This window comes from Trachinotus anak, unplaced genomic scaffold, assembly GCF_046630095.1.
Source record: "Trachinotus anak isolate AG129_WGS33_773 ecotype Australia unplaced genomic scaffold, CSIRO_AGI_Tana_v1 ptg000013l, whole genome shotgun sequence".
Lineage (NCBI taxonomy): Eukaryota > Metazoa > Chordata > Actinopteri > Carangiformes > Carangidae > Trachinotus > Trachinotus anak.
This window is the reverse complement of record NW_027273864.1, coordinates 17,246,068-17,263,165: the sequence shown is the minus strand read 5'-3', so window position 1 is coordinate 17,263,165 and position 17,098 is coordinate 17,246,068. Positions and strand designations below refer to the sequence as shown.

The 17,098-nt window shown below is 38.0% G+C and overlaps 2 protein-coding genes across 8 annotated transcripts in view; one reads left to right on the top strand and one right to left on the bottom strand.

Annotated features, from left to right (window-relative positions):
* The window catches only part of cadpsb (Ca2+-dependent activator protein for secretion b), a 66,915-nt gene extending 65,999 nt beyond the window's left edge, over positions 1-916 (bottom strand). For 4 of the 7 annotated variants that reach the window (XM_071495170.1, XM_071495171.1, XM_071495172.1 and 1 more), the window contains exon 1: positions 329-915. In XM_071495170.1, the coding sequence (XP_071351271.1) occupies positions 329-661 (333 nt within the window). In that variant the 5' untranslated portion in view covers positions 662-915. Of the gene's footprint in view, positions 1-328 lie in introns of all 7 variants that reach the window. The other 3 variants (XM_071495176.1, XM_071495177.1, XM_071495178.1) reach the window with 1 other exon arrangement.
* Positions 917-10,139: 9,223 nt separating this feature from the next.
* On the top strand, positions 10,140-15,046 carry synprb (synaptoporin b). The gene is made up of 5 exons (XM_071494211.1): positions 10,140-10,275; positions 10,900-11,024; positions 13,886-14,084; positions 14,260-14,451; positions 14,535-15,046. Exons 1-5 carry the CDS (start codon positions 10,252-10,254, stop codon positions 14,910-14,912), a joined length of 918 nt encoding a protein of 305 aa, XP_071350312.1. The 5' UTR covers positions 10,140-10,251; the 3' UTR covers positions 14,913-15,046.
* Positions 15,047-17,098: the final 2,052 nt, after the last annotated feature.

Below are 17,098 nucleotides of genomic sequence, written 5' to 3'. Positions count from 1 at the left end.
CTTGTGAGCCTGAGTAGTGGAGAAACATGGACTGCACTCAGTCTGCAGCTCTGCAGCAGGCTACCATGTGTCCTTTCACTATCCGGAGCTCAAAGCGCCTTTATGCGCTCCTGTCATGCTCCGAGGATTTCAACATTTTGCGTCAAAAAACAAACAGTGGTTTCACTGGGACTCTGCTGAATCCATGCGCTATCGGATAGGCCTAGTGGCCAAAACCCCTCTGTGTTCTAGCTTTATGTAGGTCATCAAAGAGAACATCTGAGATATGAAACGGGGCATTTCGTCAGCATGTGGTGATTAATTATGCCTTTGCACCGAGGGCCCTTACCTTCTGCTGTCGCCTTGCCATATCTGTGGGCTGTTTTGCATTGAATGGATAAGCGATGCATCGCATCACAAAAACATACAACTGCAGCTTCTTCTTACGGTCCTCTTCCTCCCTCTGCAGCTTCTCCAGATCCTCTTTCTCCTCGCTGGCGGCTGACGGGCTCGGGCTGGTCGGACGGGCACTGCTGCGGCTGCTGCTGGGCGCTAGTCCACCCGAGCTCTCGCTGGTCCTGCTTGGAGAGATGCGGGATCCGGCCTGGGGTGCCATCGCCTCTTTGCTTTCCTCCTCCACTATCCCATCAGATTCCTCCTCGCTGGACGACGGATCTAACATCTTTCTCTGGAGGTGATGCGCCCCTACAGATAACCTAACCTACTGAATTGGTGTTTTTGTTTTTGTTTTTGTCGTCCCCTGATGATGTCTGTGCAGTTGTCGTTGTATCCGTCCCTAGATATAATGTACAAGATGTATGGATATATGAATGTGACAAGACAGGGATAGGCCCTAGTTGTAGCTGCTCGCTGAGAGATGTCAGCAGTGATGCTGGAGGAGGTTTAGTCTGCTTCACACTGTGCTTTCTCCGCCTGCGCCGAGCACTCGTCGATGCTTACGTATTTTCTGTATTTTATTGGCCAGTCACTGCTGCGGATGTGAGTGGGGGGGGCGAGGAGGCGGAGCGGTGGGGATGGGGCAAGGGGAGTGTATTGTACAGATGAGGGGAAGGAGAGCGGCTTGTTTTTTTTTTTTTTTGTTTTTGTTTTTTTTTTTCTCGTTTTGGTGGAAGCGGGCGATGGCCTCTCCCTTGCCTGCCAGGCCGGGACGCAGGCGCTGGGAGCTGGCCGTGGTCCTGAGCACAGGGCAGGAGGAGAGAGCGAAGAATGCGCGTCTCGTCCTTTCCAGTAGCTCATCATATCGTCCTGCAGTGGTAGTACACCTAAGATGGCTGCCACAGGATTTTCTCTGATAATGTCACTGAAATGGGGAGCATTACTCAGTTTATGTGCAGTGCTGGGGACGCAGAGGAGTAGGTGTAAAGATTTCAGAATGGCTGCCCCACGCTGTGCGCTGCTGAAGGGTGGGGTGGCCAGAAACACTCAGCTGCTCGCTCTCAGCCTGTAGGCTCGAGAAATTGATTGTTGCAGCATGTGCTGGTATCCATTGTCAGGGAATTGGATCAGACTGCAGTCACACAAGCTCTTCATCTAACAAATACAGATTTATTACTCAAGCCAAATGATCGGGTGTTCGGCTGAATTTGAGACTGTATCTGGCCAAATGCAAATGTCCAATCTCCAGCGTAAAACAAAAGGCTGTCGTTTGTGCAGTAACCTCTGACTTGACATCCAAATATGGTGTATTACATGTAAGTGTGAAGCCTCCCCGTACAGCCTGCAAATAATGCAAGCACAACAAGTACAAACAGATCACTCTAACATGAAACCTGACATCTGTTTGTGAGAACAACAATATGCAGCATTTTTATTCAACCACCATTATATAATATCAGGTTTCCACAATTCCAAGATTCCTAACATTAAGTACTATAAATGATGTATTTTGCTTTGGTCCGAATAAGATATATAACTCTTGCTAGTCCAAATCACAGGAGGCAGATTAAGACGGCACCATGGCAGAGAAAATGCAGTTTAAATGCAAAAACCTACTTAGATTTTGAGCTGTTATACAAAGACAGCAGATGGTCTTCTCTTGGAAAATGATAGCGGGAAAGTAGACCTGTCACACTTGCAGTATCTCACCCTCTCACCCCTTACCAGGATGACCTTGTTGGGTTACATCTACTGACTTAATTAAAATGACAAGCAAATCACTGTTGGCCTGAATGAATTAAGGTGGCAGAGATACACTGCCACAGACCCTCTCGGATGCAGAAACACGACTTAGGAACACATATGTTATTTTAAGGATACATAAATATGGGTGCATATTTAAAAATCTTACCTCAACTACCAAACAATCCTCTGCTTATCTAACGCTCAGAGTATTGAGACTCCATAGGAGATGATTAGTTAATAATTACACAGTAACTCCCCCTGCTGATGAGGTGAAAAAAGTAAACATAATTTGTGCATCAGGAATTTTTTTTTTTAATTATTCCCCAACCCTTCAGATTTATCTTGAAACTCATGTGGGTGTCTTCTCTGCACCCTCGATTTTGAACCACTTTCCTCTATTGCCTCTTAATCTTCTGACCTGTCTGTAAATATGGATATGGGTGAGATCAATTAATCAATTATTGGCAGTGGTCCATCTCAAAATCCAAACATAATCCACAGCTGGCATTTTCTCTGCAACACAGGATGATGGTGGTATGGATGATTTCCATTTAGCTGCTTCAGTTTGTCATATTTTCTACGTTCAGTTCAGGAGGTAAATTTATAGGGAGCATGCGTAGGGTTTAACCGTCTATCATTTTGTTTAGGTGTTGACCAAGTCTCAGTGTCTGGTGAAAATATAAACAAAGCTACAATGATTAAATCTTTGTAGATGGTGTCTTTTAAAACTTGTACCACTCTGAAAGAAACCAGCTCAGCACTTTTATGTTACTTTCCCTGCAGAACTCATCTTTCCTACTCATATCACCCCTCTGACCCTGCATTGTGCTCACCTCCCCCACCCTCAGACTTCTTGCAGTGGCATCATACCCCTGACGGTCTTTATACGGTGAGCTCAGCCTGCACAGAGGTTGAGCAGGCCTGCACATTTCACCTCTGAGATTAAATTGAATCTGACAGCTGGACTGACTAGCTGCTACTCCAGATGTTCCTTATGTGTCTGACCAGCAAATTCCCTGCAGGTTGCCATGCTTTCAAGGACTCTGCAGCTCTGATTTTGCTCTAGAGGCTCTCCTGTTGCCCTGACTTGGCATTTAGTAGTCCTTCTTTAGTTTTGACTCACAAGGCTTGTGGATTCTCAGCATGAGGTTTGCCTTTTTTTTCCATGTATACCTCAGCTGGTTATGCTCTCAATAGGCCACCTCCAGCTGCGGATGGGTGATGGAGTTAGCAGACTGACACCCCTCAGTTCTCTCTGCACACTCCTGACATCCCTCGGAGAAGTCTTGCACCAACCTCAGCAGCAGAACTCTCTAAACCTTTTAAACATTAATAATTGACTGATGTTCTCTGCTGTGCTCCCCTACTTCAGCTAGAGAGTGTAGACATTAAATGTTGATGTTCTTCAGGGTACAACAACACAAAAGCCAGTGAAGAGAAACGCACAAGTTTTTCCATATGAGAACAGTTGGAATTGTGAGAGAACATCTATTGCTTCATTTTGTGGTAAATTTCCATTGTTACTCTACTGTTCATGAGGTTTAAAAACAATCTGACTGAAATGTCTACTTAGTAGCTGTTCCAGACCCTTTGATCATGTCACACAATTCTCATCGACTTATTTGAAATTTGAAACAAAAAAAAAAAACGCTATCAGTTATTGAAGACGAACATAATGTGAAATGTTTAAAAGCTAAGGTAAAGCCTAATACCCATTTTCCCTTTACATCAGTTTAGGGAAATATCTGAGTCTTTAGCTGCTAAATGCTCCACTGTGTGGTCCACTTTGCTCATGGGAAAGATCTTGTTCTGGGTTTAAAAGTACTTTATTAAGGTGAAGGTTTGGTTTAAGATGGCACTGTCATCATGGTTACAATAATTAACATGTGGTTTAGGTTAGAGAATGGTTAGTGGTCATGCTTTGAAAAGCTAAGGTGACCTGCTGTGGCTGGGAATTATGCTAATCATAGGGATCAAGGTTTTCAAGATCAAGAATGAAATCTCAGCCTCAATGTTCACGCAATTTAGGTGAGGTCATTTAGTCACATGACCAGTTAATGTATAAGCAATTTGCAAACGATATTAACATATCTGTCAAACGAACTGGAAAGATTGAACAAAAATAAGATAAAGAAGTCCCTGTTGAAGCATAGGTTCAACCAGGAGAAAGTAAAGTGACTGCTTGTTGCGCTATTCTGCTATATTAGATATTTGACTACCATCAGCAGAGATTAGATGAATCATTTGAACTTCCCTTGAACCTACCCTAGATATTCATTATTAATTGCAGTCGTGATCTATGGGGACCTGTCTGACTTTATCATCACATCTGGTGCCACTCTGAGTGTCTTTTTAACAGTCTCTTCATTCATTCTGTCTCCAAGTGGTTTTTATATTGAAATGTTTAAACCACACATCACAGGGCAAATTAAAACCATCAAGAATACAAGAGCCATGGTCAAAAGAAAATGTGAAATCATAATAAGAATAACCTCACAAATAAAACCAATATATGGACACTAGAGTTGTGTGTGTGTGTGTGTTTGTGTGTGTGTGAGTGTGTGTGTGTGTGTGTGTGTGTGTGTGTGTGTGTGTGTGTGTGTTCCTGCAGGAGTCTTTTGCACACTGTCATGTCTTTGGAGAGTTGACAAAGACAGCACATGCAAAGCCCATACAGACATACAAAGACTGTGCAGTCCAGCTGAAACATCACAGAATAACTGCACAAAGATATGTTCCTGACAACCCTATACAGAGCATGTTTATTTTATTCAGTATGTGTTCTTAAAGAGTGACAGAGTGTTAGTAAGGAATGCAGGAAATGTTTCAGTAACAGATTTAACTTGTTCACCTCAGTTTGTATCATTCCTGTTTTTTGACATTAGCTTGGTGTTTAGTCACCAGGCATAAGCTCTAAGTTTAAAGAAGTGTTTGTCAGAGGGAAAGTGATGCACACAAGCACACATGCACACACAGACATACACACACAGAGAGGCTCAGAGCTTCTCTGGCGTTAGCTGAGGAGCTCTTTGAAATATTTAAATGCTTGGAGCGTTTTTAATGTGAGATTGATGGAATAGGGTCAGTGTCAGCATTGCTGCTACTATAGTCATCTCAGAGAGGGTTTCACACCCGGCAATACTATAGCCTAAGATGACACTCAACATTTTCCCCAGGAAGGTGTTTACATCCTGAATGACTATACATATATTTGGGCAGTAACAAACAATCTTTGCTAGCAAACAATCTTTGTTACTAGCCAAACAAATATGGGTAGTAATTGGTAGTAATTCCTTTTTAGGAATAAGGAGAATTTAATTTTGAAGAAATTATCAATCTGTATAAACCCTTTAACATAACATAGTCTCCCTTTTTTCCCAACTAGTAAAACCTTGAGGTGGCTTCCCAGCAGGTATCAAGGAACACATTTAGTCTTTTGGTTCATCTGTTCCAGATTTTTCTTGACATCCCTTTACTTACACTATAAAACCTGACCTTTATAGATTATTTCCACAATTTAAGGTTCCTTTTCATAATTTCAGGTTACGCTGGAATGATCTGTCTTTTGAACGTACATACAGTATGTTGTATCCAATCAGCCTCAATTATGATTTCTTGTGCATATTTCAGATTAGTTGTGAGCCAAAGGTGGTTCTCTGTGAGAAAACTATTGGTGGACAGTGCATTTCTTTAGTGTGAGCTGTATGTGTTTTTGCTTAGTGACAGGTGGAGGTCTCCACAGTTGAAAACCACCAGATTTATGCTCCTCTCTTCCTCCCACAGTTTTCAGGGTAGAGAGGGAAGATGATGCCAGAAAAAGAGTCATTAATAATGCAGCGAGAGGCTGGAGCCTCACCACTTTAACATGATGAAAAAACCCTACAGCTGTTGAACGAGCACAGTGTTCTCTTCAGCTGGACTACACGATTCATCCAGTGAGTGGGCACAACAGTCGATCGTTTTCTGTGTATTTAGCTTATTGTACATACGGCAGTACACATCCGTCAATTTTGGAGATTTTGCATAAGGAAGAAAGATCAGACGCAGTGAGAAAGTAAGAAGAGCTTATCATTGCAGCGTCACAGATTCTCTTCTCAATCATCATGGCTAAGCACTGCCCTCTTTTGGCTGAATAATCAAAAGCATTTAAAGTAATGGTTTTGTTGCGTTTGATAAATCAAAGCTACAAACAAAGTGAATGTTTGGCTACATTCCTAATAAGATTAAAGTTTCAACTGGAGGCAGATGAAAAAGCACTACACAGCAAATGTGTGTCTTTTAGATTAAACATCACTGTTTTTTTTTATTTGTTTGGTTTCTTTTTGTTTTTTCATTTTATTTTATGAAAGTGACAAAACAATTATACGCCAAATAATTTATTTTAAGCCACAACAGGAAGTTTAACACAGAAATGAATCCCACTGTGTCAAAGGATGCAGCTATGATGTGTCAGAATATAGTGTCTGTACCGATGTCATTATGAAATTGTTTCTGCTGACAGTAGGATTTGGTCAGTCATGCTCAGCCACAACTGAGTTTATAGAGCCGGCTCTAAGAGTATCGTATTGGTTGAGGTTATGAAACTGGAATCAGGAGTGATCAGTGCATCTCTTATTATCCAGAACAACAAGCACTCTTTTGCTGCAATGTTGCCTAATTTGTGTACTCTGTACCATGTGAGATACTCTAGATAGTAAAGCTCTTTAAACTAGATTATTATCCAGGATCCCTCTATAAGTCATGCAGTGAGTTTTTGGGGGCCCAGTCGTGGCCTGCATTGTCTTGCATAAGTCCACAAGGCTGTGTCTCAAGTCACTGCGCTATAATGCACAGTATTTACAATCTGCCTGTTTTGTTTGAGTATACTCATACTAAAGAGCAGTACTAGACAGGGATTAAGTACATTTATTCAAGTACTGTATTTATGTTTTGAAGTAAGATACTTACACTGTGTTTGAGCAAGCCTATATTAACTTTATACTACTTTATACTTTACTACATTTCTGAGGGAAATTGCCATGCCTGAGGGATATTGTACTTTTTGCTTCACCGTGGTTTAACAGCCGTAGTTACTGGTTACTTTTCAGTGTTATAAAAGATTTTACATACAAAAGATTTATATATGAAATTTTAATCTGAACAACAACTTTTACTGCTAATTGGGTATTGATTTGAATATTTCTCCCACCTTTGCTGAGGAGTGTTGTTTTCATATGGGAGTGCAAAGACTGACAAGTTCTTAACAACATCTTTTACTTGTTGATAAGTACTGATGCAACACTGAAGTAAATCAACAGAATATTCTCTGTTAGTTCAAAGGATTCACCAACAACATACTGTATATTACCTGAGGGGTAAAGCACTGCTTAGTGTTGATATATATACCAAGCCTTCAAAACAACAGCACACAGCATAAACATCAGAGTGGATTTTGGAAAGTTTTGTTCTAAAGCTGTTGTGTTTTATCTATTAGCCTCAATGAAAAGCTGTAATTGGATGGATATTTCAAAACAAACTTTTAGACTGATTATTGGTGCAAATGAAACTAAGGCTATTCTGCTCAAATGAGAGTTACAAACAATTATCCTTGTCTTTGACCAAAGTGGATGGCTGTCATGTCTTCATCTCTTCTCATCTAGACTGCTGCATCAACAACCATTTATTACCTCAGTTTAATGTTCCTGTTGTCAGCTTCTGGCTTGGACAAAATGGGTTTTAAAAGACTAAAAGCCTAAAGACTAAAACCTGCATGAGGGACTAAAGTAATCAGTCACTTCAAAAAAAAAAAAAAAAAAAACTTCTCAGGACAGACTTTAAATGATTTTCAAGACATTGTTTTTCATATTTTTAGTAAATTGGCTGCCACCCTTGTTGTTGTATTACTTTTAAGATGGTCCATTTATTGCTGTATACATCCCAATAATTTATAAAGTGTATTAAGATATTTTTAATAATGTTACATATTTTTTGTCAATACCAAACCTACAGCAGCTTTAAGTTTAAGTCTTTACCATAACCACATGGATTAAAAATGTGTCTAAGGCTCCAACTGCAGACCTTTTTTTAAACTCATGTATTTGTTGGGTAATTAACAACAGAGTATAAAACACTATGACACATAACAATACCTTAACATCCACACAGCAAAGAATAAAGCAGTGGTCGCATGTTTGTACAACCAAAACAAATTCAATAAACCAGTGTTTTATGCACTGGAATTCATTGGATCTGTATCCTTTTCATTTGTACGCTTTTATTACCTCCTCTGAGGAGGTTATATTTTTACCAATGTCTGTTTGTTTGTCTGTTTGTTTGTCTGGTTGTCTGTTTGTCAGCATGATTATGCAAAAAGTACTGAACCATTTTGTACCAAACTGGGGCATGGGCCAGGTAAGAACCCATGAAATTTTGGCGCAGATCCGGTTAAAGGGGTGGGTCCAGGAATATATTTTCAACATTGGTGTGGATCTGGTTGTAAAAAAAAAAAATCAGACATATATATGTGTTTGAGATCTATGACTTCTTTGGCAGACTTATGGGGTCTTCTGAGTGCCATTTAGTTTTATGCTTTTATCCCATTCTAATACATACATTAGATCTTTGCATACTTTACTTAGTCTCTCAAAGAAAAAACATTGACTTAACTTTTAAAAGTGCCCCACAAAAAGTGTTGGTAATATTTTCAATGCAAAGTATCATCATGTGCGGTCCAGTTGTTGATTAAAATTAATGTATTGGATTCATTAAAACTTTCATATAAAAGAAGAAAAGATGATGAAACCAACCAACTATGAAACATTCACCAATGTTATAAGACCAATATCTATCTTTCACGTCTAAACATAGTGTGAGAATAAATTATTGTCCAGATCCACAAAATTAGACCAGCCTGCAATATTGCTTCCTAATTATTATACCTAAAATCCAAGTTGCGGTGCACTTTTTATTTCATTCAGTAATGTGTACAAGAATAAATCTGTAATTGAGATTTTAACCAAAAGAGGTCAGCAGAATCCTTTTTATACCAGTACAAATGGCCTCATCATCAGTAAGTATTCATCAAACCGAATTCATGTGTAATCTACACTCCTGTATTATATTTTATCACCCCGCAGCTGCATATATATTTAAAATCATCAATAATTAAATACATCAATGCTAGTATCACAGCAGAGAATGTTGGTTTGTAGAACCAACTACATGTTACCACACAGATATAAACTGTATTATTGGAAGTCATATGGTATTTATGGCTGGCCCATAGCAAGAATCTTTGGCACCCAGAGGTATCCTGCTTAGCTCTCGAACTACTTTTTTATTTTAACACATATGCAAACAAGACACTTTAGTTACCATGGCAACACAGATATTGGTAAGGAAATGACTTGTTTAGATGTAGGCTATATTCAAGTAAATTAGATTTATTACCTTACATTATCATACACCTACAAAACCATCCATGAGTTCAGGAAAACAGAGAAGCAATTTATTTTTTGCCAAAAAGTTTTCCCACTGACTTTTCTGCATTTTTAACCGACAGCAAACCAGATCAAAGGCAGTCAGTTTGCCATATTTCTGTGATTATGATGACCCCCTAAGTAGCCTTGTGATAAAATATGTAAATGCACAAAATCAGATCAGCCTAAAATGGCACTATATGGTACATGTAACACAAGTTCAAAGGTTTCCGGTATTAACATCAACTTGGAAAGGAAATGATTGATATGCTGAAAATTCAGTCCCAGATATTTCCATTTGTTTCATGTTCCTAATGGAGCTTTATTTAGAAAATTATATTTTAAGAGCAATGTTGGGATGCACTAAGAATAACAATTGTGCAGACACAAAGGGGATGTGCGATTCAGAACAATACAACAATACAATATAAACAATATTCTGTACATTTACTTGATGTAGGTAATTGATGCAGTTTGTTGCGGTGTTTTGCAATAAATGTAGGGTTACAGAAGATCTCAGACTCCTCCCTGGGGAAGATATCTCCTGTCAGCCCTCCCCCCCTGCTGAAAGAGTCATTCTTTTCTCTTTCCTTTCTAAATCAGTGGTATTTCAGCCTGGAAACAAAAGCTGTTGACACTGTGAGGACTTGGACTTGAGCTCTGTGATTTTTAAATGTGTATGGTTATATTTGCTCCGGTAAGTTTTATTTCTCTGGTGTCGTCATTGTTCTTTTCATTTATTCAGTTGTTTTGGGTGGACCCTGCTCAATTTCCCTTTAATGCATGTTGAATAACAATGACAAGTGTGATCTTGACGGTATTTCTAATGAATTTAATCATTTTATGATTTGCTGATTATAGGAGGACTTCATGAAATGTCTGGTTTAGCCATCGTTACAGTCATTGCAACATGTAGCACATGTTCAAAAGTAAAGAAAAGCTATTAATAGTAGTTGACACAGAATAAATCTCTCTAAAATTGATAATCTATAAGTGAGTGATATTCAGATTTATGGTATAGCAGCTATATAGACAAAAAGATTGAGAGACTTCAGAGTTGTTTATTGAATTGCGCTGTACTGCTGTGGCCACCCTCCAGTGCACAGTAAGCAGCTCTGTTAGTTGTCTTCCGACCTTTAAATTATTCAGGTTTTGCTTTCAAACCAGTTATAAATCTTAATAATCTGTCCTGTAATTTATTGATATCTATGCACTATGTAGAATGCCACTTGCAGTACTGACACTGGATCAAGTAAATGAGTGAATTATCAGTTGATGTAGATGGCAATCAGTGACTCATTTTTGTCTTTTTTTTTCATAGATTTTTGCCATCTGTGCTTTTGCAACATGTGGAGGATACAATGGTCATCTCCAGGTTAAAGTGGACTGTGCAGACAGGAAACAGAGTAACCTCAGCATCAACATTGACTTTGGTTATCCGTTCAGGTGAAGTAACTGTTGCTTTCTTTGACATTATGTTAACCTCTTGTTTCAAATGCCTGAACCTTTAAAACAGCAAATCCAGCAAAAAAACTCAACATTATATAAAGGATTTTTACTTTTGACTTTTGATCTTATTAGATAATTAACATTTTTTGAATATAGATAAAGAACAAATGTTAATTATAAAAATAATTCTGTGTTTATGTTATATTTTTAATCTTTGACAGTTTGATTAAAAGAACTTTATATGACTAACAAGGAGTGAAGATTTTATCAGACACCCTAAAAGTACGTTTTCAACCTAGCCAGACATGTCCCTAGTAATCATCTGTCTAAATTTCAGGAAAGTGGTCAGGCAGAAAAAGAAGATTTAAAAATTGCATACTTTTACTTCATCATGTTGTCAGGCTCAGTAGAGAGGAGCTATTCTCTCTTGGAGTTTGCCCGATTTAGGATCAGGAAGCTGGACAGCTGAGTATTAAAATGGCTCAAATTCAGATCCAAGAGTATAAAACGTTTCACTGCATCATTTGATGAAACTGTACCTGAAGTCCTTTCAGTCAAGACTTAAACTCAGGTGGTCTCAGTGATATTACAGCGATTTACCACCACATCTTTCTTTGCAGCATGTACCTGCAACTTGATGTAATTTCTTAGAGGTCAACTGATAAGCTGATGAGAAAATGGTGTCTTGTTTCGTTTTTGCTTCTGAAGACCTGCATGTTCTGCACCATCTCACCATCACCATCTCACCGACTCACACTTACAAACACGACTTTCTGGAGGATGAAAAAACAGTGACTCTATTTGCCAAATAGATTTGATGCTATTTTAAGTGAAGCAATTTTTCTACAGGGCTATGAAAAAAATTATTTCGTTTTAGTATCCACAGCGGAAATACAGAATGCAGTCATCCATAATCTTATTAATTAAATTTTATTTCAGTTGGAAATTTCTCATACAAATACACAAAAATAAAAACGTTGAGCAAAAGAAAAGTGTTTATGAGTTTGACTCAGCAACAGAAAATATAAACATAAATAAACAATGATCAAACTTGTTTTACTCTTATTGTACAAGAATCTTTAAAAATTTCACACATTTGATACCACTTCACTGGATGTGAGGAATGGATTATAAAAGGAAAGGAAATGATTACCATTTCATTTGAATGATTAATGTGCGCTGTGGATGTGGTTGTGGTTGTGAACTAGGTGGTATTGTGATGCAGCAGTGCAACAGTGTGATCGACCACCCCCATGCTCCATGCTTCAGAGTCTCTGAGTGATGGCCAAGTGTCTAATTAACAGTTCAGCTGGCCTGACACCAGTCTTTTGTTTGTTAGTTCAGTGGAAACCTCTCTATAAATGGAATTACAATTGTACCAAACACAATTCAGTGTCTTATGTGTTTCAAGTGCCGCACAGTATGGGTTTAGATTCAGAGATATCAATTAATCCGCAAAGTTTCTGACAAAATGGGGGAATGACTCTTGAATGGGGTATTTTAGCTGTATTTAGATACATGTCTGGCAGTTTTGCTTCATTTATTGCAATGATATAAGAAGCACAATCAAATTTATGCTCAACTTTGGCAAAACAATGTCGATTGTCACGGTCTTATTCAACCAGTCAGTTAAAAGCTGGGTCTCCTAATCGCTGGGGGTGTGGTGAGCAGGAGCAAATACAAGTCTGCCCCCATGTACAGGCTGGGCAAACAGGAGAAAATCAAAACAAGGCTTCCTGCTAAATATACTTATCAAACAGAGGGAATTGGAAATAGAGGCCTGGCTCTAATAAAAGCCTAACTCAAAAAAGGCCTGTTGTCCTCTGCAGCTGAGGTACATAAAGGCCCCAACTGTTATTTGAGGAAATACAGAACTACATATAACATTCAGAAAACTGTTATGATTAGTGACACTGGTGACTCAGCATCCTGTTGCTCGTGCTCTGTTGGCAGGTACGAGCGAGCGTCCTGGGCAATTGTCAACACATGTGATATGTGATATACATGAGACTGAATGTGATTGACTGGCATTGTGTTAATAGATCAGGTATTTAAAGTCATTGTTTTACCTGGTTTGACTATAAAACATATATTAGACTATAGATTATATTTTAATATATAGCATAATACTGCTACCAGCTACAGCGTGAGCAAATCCTCCTTATGTCCCCTGTCTGGATCTGGCTATAACTTTTATAGCATGCCATTCCCAGTCTACTGTTGCTGAAAGCATAAATTGTACATAATAAATAAATGAGTAAAATAGAATTAAAAAAATAAATAAATAAACACTAACGCTGAAACAAAATACATAAAAAATCCCAGCACTATCTGCCTCAGTACTTTATCAATCACAAAACAACAATAAAATGATCATGAAAACCCTGGGAATGATTGTTTTTTTAATGCTCAATGTCTATATGATGAAAGGAGCTCTCTCTACCAAATGGATTTGACCCTGGTCCTCTCATAGTGACAATTCCTCCCTTTGCCACTGTCTGAAAGTGAGTTGAAAACTTTTTTTCCGTCCTGATGCCGTTATACTTCCTTAAAAAAGAGAAGTTGCAGAACTGCTTGTCTTTCTGCACTGGCAGCTTCTTTGTGAGTCTTGTAAGATCTTCCCTTTCTATGCCACATCAAATTCAAAGAAGTTCTTTCTTTTGTATTTCTCTGTTGTTTTTTTGAACCTTCCTTTTTTTAGCCTCTGGCTTGCTTAATGAAAGTGCTCTCAAAGTGCCAGTGAACAATGGGCAGCTAGTGACAAGTAACAAGGGACATGTTTGCTACAGAGTCAGTCACATGTCACTTTACAACCTGTTTTTTTCATTCACTGTAAACCTCCTCTTTCTGTCTTGTAGATTACAGCAAGTGCATTTTAAAGCTCCCTTGTGCGAGGCGAAAAGAGAAGAGATTATTATCCTGGATGGCGACTTCTCTTCAGCTGCTCAGTTTTTCGTGACTGTGGGTGTTTTTGCTTTCCTGTACTCTCTGCTGGCAACTATTGTCTATGTCTTCTACCAGAACAAGTACCTGAAGAACAACAGAGGGCCACTTGTGGTGAGTGAGTTTGTACCTCCTCCTCTTATTTTTTGTCCTTAGTTTTGATAAGGTACAATGACGTGTGAGAATGTTGTTTGTATGACATGAAATACATGGACCTGACTGACTGACTGCTCTATCCTGTGTGTGACTTTCTCCCTTTATCTCTTTTCTATTCTTCTGTCATGAGCAGGATTTTCTTGTTACAGTCATCTTCTCCTTCATGTGGCTGGTCAGCAGTTGTTGCTGGGCCAAAACTCTTACTGATATCAAAACAGCCACAAACCCAACACAGGTGCTTCTGCTCATCTCAGCCTGCAGAGCTCAGGAAAACAAATGTACAGCCACCCAGGAGCCTCTCTGGTCGCGTCTTAATACATCTGTGGTAAGTATTGAGTCAACAAAGGAAACACTGAAACAAAACTGGATAAAGCAAGTCATTTACTCCTGCCCCTCTCCTTTCTTCAGGTTTTTGGTTTTGTTAACGTGGTCCTCTGGGTTGGAAATATTTGGTTTGTCTTCAAAGAGACAGGCTGGTACAAGACAGGTCAGAGATACCCGACCAGGGGTGCTTCTGGAAAACGGTCTAGTGAAATGCGACAGCGGCTCTACAGCGAGAGCAGCTTCGACCAGCCAGAGGAGAGTTTTGGTCCACAATCCTCCAGACAAGACAGTTTGAAACGGTCAAAGGAGGATTTTGGTCAGCAGGTTCACAGGCAAGCTAGCCTCAACCAGTCACATGTAGGCTTTAGCTTACCACAGACATATCTTGGTAAACCTGTAACTCATGACATGGAGAACAAAGTGGCTTCTCAAGGGCCGATGATATTTGTCAATGAGATGTGATTTTGACTTGGTGCCTGATGATGCTCTATGACTACACAATGAACAGAATTAGATATGTGCTGTTGTCATTTCCAACCTGATCATAAGCTGAATATAAAATGAAAAGTATTTGACATATATAGTATTAATCATGTAATCTTTTTTGTTGGTATGTTTTTTGTGTATCAGTGCTAGTCCAACATGGTTTTGCCATTGAGAACATTAATTATTTCAAGGATGAAAATAATGATACATATTATAGATCAGTATTTACCAATATAAGGGAATAAATATAATACTTATACAGGAACAATGTTAAATGTAATGTACAATAGCATTACTTTCCGTTAGTAACACAGAGAATAAATGCAATACACCCTGACAAATAACTACACCTGGACATGATGCTGTAACATGATAAAACAAGACATTATCAGTAGTTGCTGTATGCAACAAAGAAAGAAGTTGTTGTTGTTTGATTAATTTTCTTATCTTAATTTAAATTTTCAGACTTTTCTCAACAGATTTGTAGTGTTCAGTGTTTGCATGATATACAACAAATAACAACACGTGTTCAAAAAGCTTCTTGTGTGACTATTAATTATGCCAGAAGTTATTATGCCAACAGCAGCACAGTTGTTGCAACATGATTAAAAGACAACATATAATATCACAGCAAACTTTAGCTGTGATGGCCTATTACTGCATTACATTTTCCATGTTTAGAGATTGTGTTGAAGTATGCCACAATACAAACTGCTATTAATTACATGTTAAAATTACGTGTACATTTTTTTTTTACCTGTAAATGGATAATTTTTCCTTTTTCCCTTATTTGGTGAAATGTTTTTTTTTTTTTATGAAAAAGCATTACGTATTTTGATCTATAGTCTACTGTATGTTTGATGGGAAAATATGTGCAGTATAAGTGATAAAATATAACTAATCAATGTGCTCTATAAATATTTAATGTTCGATTGTATCTTTTATTCCCTTTGTCATTCCTGATATTATAATCAATATGTCACTCCAGCATCTTTGTTTGTCCTTTCTTTTTAAAATGGATATTGATTTCAAATGGAAACTGGATGCTTTTTCAGTGGAACATTAAATATGTTATTAGTTTTTGTAATTATTTTGTGTGCATATTCTTTTAAATTCATGCATAGTCACATTTTGTTATACTTTTGTCAAAGTGGAAGAATTCTGTGTTCCATACTAAACTAATCTGGATGTAGAATATATCAAAGTGCTTTTGTTGCATATATTCCATCTCCAGTCCTCTGCACTACATTAAAGCTATAATTTCACAAATGAATATAATTTTTAAAAAATGCAGTTCAAAATAAGTCCAGTGATTTCAGATGTTGTTGAATTAATTTCAGGTATGAAATTTAGTTTGTTGTTTTACTTTAAGTGTGTCTCAAGTCTTGCTTGGAAAACTTCTTCAATGATACTGTTTTTAGTAACTGATATCAAAGTGAGCATATGCACTGTGAAGCTGTTGTTACCATGGTTTTTCTTATATGATGAAATCCGTGAGTGTCTAGTCTTTTATATGAGAGAAGAAACAGAGCAGAGAAGACTGAAAGTCAGGAAATACTGAAAAAAAATGTGGAAAGTCTGTATAGGGAATTACTAATGATTATTCACTGTCATGGAGATACCAGCACAGACATTAAAGCATGTTTCATACTGTGTATCAGGATTATCTCAACTCCAAAGGCCAAAGGGATAATCTCTCAGGGTGTCAGTTTAATCCTGTCTAAGAGAGTTAACATAATACTAATACCTAAAACCTCTTACCACTCTATACAACCTCAAGTGTTTGGAAACTGTTGATGAAAAGTTAGGTCTGTACACATGGGTTAATCAGACTTCAAAAAAAAAAAGGTCAGAAACATTAAACATTAAATTCAATTATTCACAATATGTGAATTAAAGCTGCTGATTAACTTAACTTTGAATGAACAGTTGTGGAACCTTGAACAAATCTTTACTTTATTTTTGTAATGTCTCATCGTAAGAAATCTGCCATTTCTTTACTTTACCAAAGGGAAAGTAAATATTTCATTTAATGAAAACTGTGTCCATGACCATTAGTGCTGATGACTGTCAATAAACCTTCTGTTAGGCATTCATTTAAAGGGACACTCCACCAATTTTACACATAATGTTCAATTCATGAGGAGTGCTACCACCAGTAT